This window comes from Bidens hawaiensis, unplaced genomic scaffold, assembly GCF_021521415.1.
Source record: "Bidens hawaiensis isolate Kalapana, Puna unplaced genomic scaffold, B.hawaiensis_p1.1 tig00034597_1, whole genome shotgun sequence".
Classification (NCBI taxonomy): Eukaryota; Viridiplantae; Streptophyta; class Magnoliopsida; order Asterales; family Asteraceae; genus Bidens; species Bidens hawaiensis.
The window spans coordinates 54307-63591 of record NW_027495976.1 but is presented as its reverse complement, the minus strand read 5'-3'; the positions used below and the strand labels follow the sequence as shown (position 1 = coordinate 63591).

The window sequence follows — 9285 nt, the reverse complement described above, 5'->3', positions numbered from 1 at the left end:
CTAAAACTAACCATTCATGTAAATTGACGTTATTACCCCTGACCATATATAGTCGACGCGCTTGATCCGTAGACTAGTCGTCCTGTCCCGATTATATGTAGGCAGCCAGCCGGTGGGTGAGGTGACGTCACCTCTTCATAAACTTAAACTGAACCATGGTTAAGTAACCATTGCCTATATCTCCTCCTTCCAGATCTTCCTCCGTAATATTATTATTATTATTATTATTAATACGGTAAGCAATCGCCAATTTATTTTCGTTTCGGTTGCAATATTATGCGTAACAACTAACAACTTCATCTCTTGTTTGTTCACTTGCAGAATTTTGAATTCGATTTGAGCTATGGGACTGTTCGATGGATTACCTGTTCCTAAAGATAAACAGGTCACTCACTTCACTTCTAATTCCATCCACCAATTGTTTATTTAATTCATTTTAGGTTTTTAGAATTATAGTGAATCTGCCATATGATGTCATGTGTTAACTAATTTCAGTTATAATAATATTGATTGATAAGGAGGCAGGGATCATGGTAGCAGGATAGGATAGGATAGCAGGTTAACCATTAGTGAACGCCGTTATGGTTAAGTGAAGCTGATTAACCGACCGGTTAAGGTTAATGTGTATTCATTAACCGAAACTGAACCAAATCTTGTGTGCTTGTGTTTTGGTTGTGGTTATGGTTAAGCCTGCATAACAGAACTACACCGACTTTGTACACCCCTAGCAAGAGTTGGTTATAAGAGATGTGATTTTAGGTTCTTTAGAATTATAGGAATTTTAGTGGGTTTAAGTATGACACTGATACGTTTCGGATCAGATGATTGTCATAACTAATTTAAGTTATGATAATATTGATTAGGGGGCCGGGATCATGGCAGGATAGCAGTTTAATTTTATGTGTTTACAGCAAGAGTTAGGGGTGAGCGAAAACTGAACCATAACCAAAAACTGAATTATTAACCATAATTGAACAAAACTGATGGCTATGATTACGGTTAATGTGTATTCGACTATTTTTTAACTGACTTTAACTAAAACTGAACTGAATCATGTATGCTTGTGTTATGGTTATGGTTATGGTTATGGTTTAGCTTCCATAACCGAACTAAACCGACTTTGCACACTCCTAGCAAGAGTTGGTTATAGGAGTTGTGATTTTAGGTTTTTAAAGTTATTGGAAATTTAATGGAAATCTTCCTATTGAAGTACGATACAGAGACATTTTGGATCATATGATGTGTTTAACTAAAAACAATTATAATGATATTGATAAGGGGGCAGTGATCTTGGTGAGATAGCAGTTTAATTTTATGTGCTTAGTTGTCTACAGCAGGAGTTGGTTATAAAAGATGTGATTTTAGGTTGTTAGAATTATAAGAACTTCAATGGAAGTCTTCCGATTGAAGTATGGTACTGGCACATTTGAGATCATATCTATGTTGTCAAAAACCCTCAGGCGTGCCTAGGCCTTCAGGCGAGGCGAGGCGAGGCGAGGCACAGGGAAAGCGCACTGCTGCCTCCCAGGAGACCTTCCGGCAAGGTGGTCTGAAACATCAAAAAATGTCCTGCAACCAGCCTAAACTTTCCCTAAACAAGCCTAAAACATGTTTAAAACCCCCAAAAATGCTAAGATTATGCTATGCGTCTTGTTTATCCCGATTCCCGGGCCCTCTCTTTATAAACACCCTACGCCTAGGCCCAAGGCTCAGCCTTAGTGCGCCTTGCGTCTTTGACAACTATGCATCATACAATGTGTGTTAACTAGTTTCAGTTATAATGGTATTGATAAGAGAGCTTGGATCATGGTGGGATAGCAGTTTAATTTTATGTGTTTACAGTAACAATTGGTTATAAGAGATGAGAGCTAGATTTGGAACTGTTGGATTCAATTTCTTGATATTAATTGTATGGTTTGTTTCAATTGCAGTATTTAAGAGAAGATTTAGAGAATGAAAATGCGAGTTGGACTGTGGCGCGGTTTGATTCGTTACCTCATGTTGTCCATATCTTGACTTCACCAGATAGAGATGGTGAAATCCAAGCATTGAAAGACCAGAGCGATATTGTTGAGGAAGTTGTGGATGAAGTTGTTCAAACTTATCATGGTGGATTCAACAGAGCAATCCAGAATTATTCACAGATATTGCGGTTGTTTAGTGAGTCTACTCAAAGTGTAGGAAAACTTAAAGTTGATTTGGGTAATGCAAAAAAAGTGATTAGTGCTCGTAACAAACAGTTGCATCAGCTTTGGTATCGGTCCATGACGTTGCGGCACATAATCTCGTTGTTGGATCAAATTGAGAATATAGCTCAGGTTTTTGTTCACCTTTCCAACTAATATATATTACTCCATTCAGAATTTCATTTGATTCAAGAAAGATTTTACCATGTGTGATGATGGACAATATTTTTAAAGAGAATGCCAATTGTTCATATGTTTCAGGTTCCAACTCGTATAAACAAGCTCATTGATGACAATCAGTTATACGCAGCAGTTCAGGTACACGTTCAATCAGCTAGAATGCTTGAAAGAGAGGGACTTCAGACTGTGAGTCAACTTAAAATATTCAGATTTTACATGCTATTAATCAATTAATTAGATAGGGAGATTAAAGAAATTTGCCTTTTGATTTATTTGTGACTTACACATTATGACTTTAATGTACTTGACAACGAGATTACACCATGCTTGGTTATGATATGGTTCATACTTAAGGAGACACGCCTTTAAGTACCTAGTTCCCTCTTGAGACATGTTTTAAGTTTAACGTAGAAAACTTACATCCTAGTTGGTTTGGCTAGGTTGGTGCTCTTCAAGATGTCCGATCTGAGCTGGCAAAACTGCGAGGAGTTCTCTTTTACAAAGTGTTGGAAGCTTTGCATGCCCATCTTTATAATACTGGTGAATATAGGTAAATTCTCTTTTTCGGTTTATCACATCTAGCAATGATTACATGTGCTATTTGTTTTTTTTATTATATCATAGATGTAAGGATTCTTGCAGCAATTATACATTAAAAAGAAGAATGCCATTATCTTTTAGAACTGATAAATTTTTTAGTGCAGCTCAGCTACCCCTAGTATGTTAGAGAAGGATGATGCTATTCCAACCACAACCGTTTCTGCATTTGCAATGAGTAATTCTCAGTCTCTCTCACGAAGAACCAGATTGCAAAAAGGTGACGGCCATGTTGGTGCATCTGGATTTGCTAGTTCTGTTGATGGAGGGTAAGATGAAATCTCAATTCTTAACGGAAATATCATGCTAAAAGTTCATATCTTGATGATTTTATTGTGGATCCCTTTTCAACTATGCGTCACTTTAGAACACATGGATAATCTTTTTGTTTTTGTTTCAATGTATTTCAGTTCCTCATATGATGGCCATGATGATGATGACATTCATGACGGTGCTGATAATAATGGAAAAGATACAAAGAACGTTCCTCGTCTTCCACCATGGCTTTCGGAATCGACTCCTGATGAATTTGTTGTATGAACTGTGCATGCTATATGCCTCACCTTATAAATATGAAAAGAAGGTTTATCTTCTCTAATAGTATAATAATGGGTTTCTAATTAATTGTAGGAAACAATGAGGAAAAGTGAATCTCCTATTCATGTGAAGTATTTCCAAACTATGGTTGAGTGCCTTTGCATGCTTGACAAAGTTGCAGCTGCCGGTGCTATAATCTGGTACTGAAATCTTTTTGTTCATAAATATTACTCCGGTACTGAAATTTGTTATATATTTCATGTACAGCCAAAGATTAAGACCAACAATTCATGAAATCATCACATCAAAGATTAAAGCTCAGGCAGAATGTGTAAATTCTTCCAGGCCTGGTCTGGGCCATGCTGCTAGAGCTACTACAACAGGTCTTCAGTATGTAAAAGGACAGTTACATAAAGAACATAAAAATGGGACATCATTAGCTGTATCACTAATGGCAGTTAGCCCTGTGACACCTGTCATGGCTCCTATGGGTGCAGCACAAACTGCAGCAAAGGAACTTCTTGATTTTATTCTAGATACCATTGTTCGAATATTTGGTTCGTATAAGTAACCTTGATGCTCATTGCACTATATACTCGCTATAAGTTTTTATTTAATAATGTTATATTTTTCAGAAAACCATGTTGTTGTTGGGGAGTTGCTTGAATCAAAATCATCTCAACAAGCACATATGAATGCACCAAAGTCGAATGCGAGCGTGACATCTGGGAACCCTGATTTTGAAGCATCTCAGGTGACAGGTGGTTACACTATTGGTTTTTCCATGACGGTTTTACAGGTTCTTGATTTTGTTTTTAACTTTTGATTATTAATGTTTAGTCATTTATGTTAAGCTGCAATGTTAATATCGCAGAGTGAATGCCAACAACTCATATGTGAGATCCTGAGAGCAACTCCTGAAGCTGCATCTGCTGATGCTGCTGTTCAAACAGCTAGACTTGCAAGCAAGACTCCTTCAAAAGAAAAGAGGCAAACAAACTATATTTTAATTATTTTTCTCAATATAGCAAGAGAAGAGAATAATACATAAAGATTAAAGAGTTTTATTAATTTTGGTTGCAGAGAAGATGGCCTTACATTTGCGTTTCGCTTCACTGATGCTTCAGTTTCCAGCCAGGGTATGTTATCATATGCTCTTTGTCTAATATATGCTAATAAATGCGCCAAAATTTAACTCTGGCTTGGTTAATTTAACTAATGTCAGGTGCTGATTTGATTCGCCAAGGAAGAACTAGAAAAGGTCAAAATGCCCAAGAAGGTTATGGTTCAGCTTCCGTCTTGCCCGAGCAGGGAATATACCTAACAGCATCTGTATACCGACCTGTTCTACAGGTTTGACCCTCTTTAAATCTGTTCTAAATTTCGTTACTTGTGCAAGCATACTGAACCTTTTTGCATCTGCAGTTTACAGATAAAATCGCTTCACTGCTGCCTGAAAAATATTCTCAACTAGGGTAAGTTTGTTGCTGATTTAATGTTTCAGTGTATCATGCAATATTTATGTTTACTTATATATTTTTTTTCATCATTATTCGTATGTTGCAGAAATGATGGATTACTGGCTTTTCTTGAGAATTTTGTAAAAGATCACTTCTTGCCAACTATGTTTGTTGATTACAGGAAAGGCGTGCAACAAGCAATATCAAGTATGTTGTTATCAAATAGTTTCCTTTAAGTTGTCCGAATGGAGTGAACAACCGTTTCAGTGTTTTAACATTTTATTCACCATGGGCATAGTCAATCAATCAGTGTTTAACATTGTAGGGATGTGCATAAAACTGAATAAACCGACCCATGACCGAATTAGCATATGAAACTGAACCAATATAACCAAAGCGAGTATACTAAGTACCTGGTTAACCGTTAACTAAACTGACCCAACAATTATAAGCGAATTCTATGTAATATTTATAAATGCCAAATTGTAAGTCTCAAAATTTTCAAGCCCAAATGTCTAATAATAATTTATTAAGTGGTAAATATTTAAAGCCCAAATTTTCAGGCCTAATTACATTGTTTTGAGCTATGTTAATCGGGCCCTAGCATTTGATGAAAAATTCTAGTTCATGGTTAACCGATTCATAACCTAACCGAATCAACATGTAAAACTGATTAACCATAACCGATCAGTTATCATTTTCGGGTTAACTGAAAGTTTGGTTATGGTTGTGACTTTGGGCCAAAACTGACCCATAAACACCCCTTAATCAACAATTAATATGGTTATGGCTTTGGGTCAAAATTGACCCAAAAACTTATTTGTAAATTAGTTTGTATAATCATAATATACAGTGAAATTTAATGTGACACTAGCAGTTATTAAATTATTGTAGGTCCAGCTGCATTTCGCCCACGAGCAAACCCTGCTGCTGCTTACACACCATCAGTTTCTAAGGGACGGCCTATCTTACAAGGACTTTTAACCATAGATTCTCTGGCTAAAGAGGCATGCTTCTTTTCTTCATAAGTCTTTTCTCATTATTTTTTTATCATATCACTGATTTTGACTTTACAGTTATGTTTTAAATTCCATAATACTATTGCAGGTTCTTGGGTGGGCCCAAGCAATGCCGAAATTTGCTGGTGACCTTGTGAAGTATGTGCAAACATTCCTAGAGAGAACATATGAAAGATGTCGCGCAGCGTACACTGAGGCATGGCTAGTTCGTTACCTGTTCTCCATTAGTTAATTACATATATTTAGTGTTTTGAGTTATGAGATATTTTCGTATATTTATCACCATATTCCTTAGTTTTGTGTGGTTGGTTATATATCATCAGGCAGTTCTTGAGAAGCAAAGTTACATACTTATTGGAAGACATGATGTTGAGAATCTAATGAGACGTGATCCAGCAAGTGCTTATTTGCCAACTTCACTTGCAAATGCAAATGCAGATAACCATATTTCTGATGCTGACACTGATGGTGTTGAGCTGGAAATTAGTGCATTACTTATGAAACTAGGGCCGATAAAACAGGTAAATTTTATTCTTTAAATGTTTGCATATTTTGCTTTTATGGTGTTTAAATGTGCAGAACTCTAATTGTGTTTGCAGGAGTCTTTGATTCGTGATAACAACAAGCTCGTATTGTTGGCATCCCTCAGTGATTCATTGGAATACATTGCTGACTCTATTGAAAGGCAAGTTTTTCAATTAGATCTTTTAATATATATATTTTCACTGTCACGCTATCAATTTGATTCTTTAGTTCTTAAAATATATTTTGATGTGGTTCATACAGGTTCGGGAATGCATCAGCAAAAGCATCTGATACAACAGAATTTGATGTGAAGCGGACATCTGTCCATCATAAACGAAGCAGCAGTTTACCTCCGAAGGATCTAGCAGCATTTGCTGAGGATTACAGAAAGCTAGCAATTGATTGTCTAAAGGTTTTACGTGTAGAAATGCAATTAGAAACAGTTTTCAACATACAGGTTTGCCACATTCAAACTAAAAAAATCATTCAAGACCATTAAATGATGAATTAGCTTATGACCTTTTAACATTGCTTTTAACAGGTAATGGCAACAAGGGAATATTTGGAGGACCAAGATGCTGAGGAACCTGATGATTATATCATATCTTTAATCACTCAGGTGAGCCTTGTATTTTAAGCTTCTTTCATTGTTGAAATTTCATATATGCTCCTGAAAACTTGTATATTAGCCATTCAAAATGCTTTAAAATGTCATATTTACCTATATCATTATATACAATTTATAATATGATTATGAACATTATACCCTTCTCTTTATCCTTGCACTCTAACCTATCGTATCCCAATGTAAGTTTTATGTGAAGGGTCTTTTAGTCATTTCACAGCACTTAACTTGAAAAAGTGACACTCATTCATTTTAAGGACCTTTCGTGTTACGTTTTCGAGATAGTGGGACCATACGTGTAATTTTTCAAACATAAGGACCAAACCTGCAACATGCACAACTGCAGGGACCATTAGAGTAATTAACTTATTTTTAAATTCTGATTTTTTGTTAGGTAATTACTAAATATGATGTTATACCAAATTTCAAGGGGGATATATAAAATTACCATTTTCTTTCATTGTTATAATTTTCTACTTAAATGTTTTAATTAAATATTTTCTTGTGACAGATAACTCGTAGAGACGAAGTAATTGCTCCTTTCATTGCTCCAGACAAACGGAACTATATATTTGGTGGAATCTGTGCTGTTGCATCACACGCGTCCATCAAGGTTTCTAATATCACTCCACATTATTTAATATTATATATATCTTTTTTTTCTGGTTGTAAACTTGTGATTGTAATATGTTAAGTCTCCATATATATTTCAGGCTTTGGCAGAGATGAAACACATCAATCTTTTTGGTGTTCAGCAGATATGCAGGAACACAATCGCGTTAGAACAGGTTTATCATTTCTTTCTGATGTTTGTTACTTTGTATACGATCTTGTGTGAAATTATTAAAATTTTAAACCGCATCTAAGTATTCACATAATTAAAAATGTAACAGGCACTATCTGCGATACCCTCAATCAATAGTGAGTCTGTGCGAACGAGATTAGATCATGTCCGAACTTATTATGAGCTGCTAAACATGCCAGTTGAGGTACTATTTTTGGAAAATAATTATATTTAATATCTTTGCAAAATAAATAATGATGTATATATAATATATTTATTTGCAGGCCTTGCTTGCCTTCATTACCGAGCATGACCATTTATTCACTGCCATAGAGTATGTCTCGCTTGTTTATGCACTTGTATCTCAATTTCATTACAAGTTTACAACTATTGGCTTACCGTGGTTGACTTTTGTTGACCTGTTTTAGGTATTACACTCTTCTAAAGGTACAAGTTCCTGGACGTGATGTTCCAGATGACGCTAAAGCTAGAATGGCAGAAATATTACCAGTTTAAGTGGTGTGATGGCATATATTTGTTTGTTTAGATGTTAAGCGGTGGTTGTGTCTGTGTTTTGGTTTATAGTTTTTTTTTTCGGGTGGTATAAATTTTGTATTCTTTTGTGTACTTTTGGTATAAGCCCTCTTTTGGTCCGGGTGTCTAGAAACCATAGCAAGTAGCATGTATTTTCTTGTAAATTGATTGCAACAAGTTTTATAATGTCCTCTGTTCATGTCGGGGTGATTTTTTATTTATTTATAAAGTATTGGAGTTCAATATTTCGATATGCGTTGGTTAGCAGGATATATGTGGGGTTATGTAAGTTTTACTTTTTAAATAAGCATCTTTAACTTCAAGATAACGTTTTTAAAATCCGTACATGATAACTCTTTAGGATTTAAACAAAATCAACATATAAGAAGAATGAAAATAAAAAATAAAAAAAAACTACAAACTATTCTTTTGAAAAAGTTAAAATAATTCTTTAGGAATTTGTTTAAGTTAAAAAAGTTAACACATATATATATATATATATATAATACAAGTTATATTAATGTGCTAACTGTGCGAATCAAATGGTGTAATTATATATATACAACATAGTATAATTACACTGCGAAGTGTTCATGGTTCAAAACGCCACCACAATTTAGCCACTACGCTCTATTGGGCAACATCGCAATTTCAAGAAAGTTCACCAAAATCAAACCTTCGTCACAAAAAGGGTCGTTGAAAACAATCAACTTGAAAATTTTTAGGTTAATTCAAAATTCACATTTCTAGGGTTTGTCTGAAATTACCAATTTGAGAAAACATAACGAGTCAATCATAAATCTCGTAAAATGGATGAACGTGCATGATTAATTGTTCA

At 35.1% G+C, this 9285-nt stretch overlaps 1 protein-coding gene across 1 annotated transcript; it reads left to right on the top strand.

Annotated features, from left to right (window-relative positions):
* The first annotated feature begins 291 nt into the window (after positions 1-291).
* On the top strand, positions 292-8508 carry LOC143586274 (exocyst complex component SEC8-like). The gene is made up of 25 exons (XM_077067854.1): positions 292-385; positions 1932-2318; positions 2448-2552; positions 2807-2916; positions 3071-3232; positions 3374-3497; positions 3594-3700; positions 3768-4057; positions 4136-4299; positions 4375-4490; positions 4554-4639; positions 4726-4853; positions 4926-4975; positions 5067-5167; positions 5855-5967; positions 6068-6175; positions 6303-6500; positions 6579-6664; positions 6766-6961; positions 7046-7123; positions 7641-7742; positions 7843-7917; positions 8023-8118; positions 8198-8247; positions 8342-8508. The coding sequence occupies exons 1-25, from the start codon at positions 344-346 to the stop codon at positions 8427-8429; spliced, it is 3162 nt and encodes a 1053-aa protein (XP_076923969.1). The 5' UTR covers positions 292-343; the 3' UTR covers positions 8430-8508.
* Positions 8509-9285: the final 777 nt, after the last annotated feature.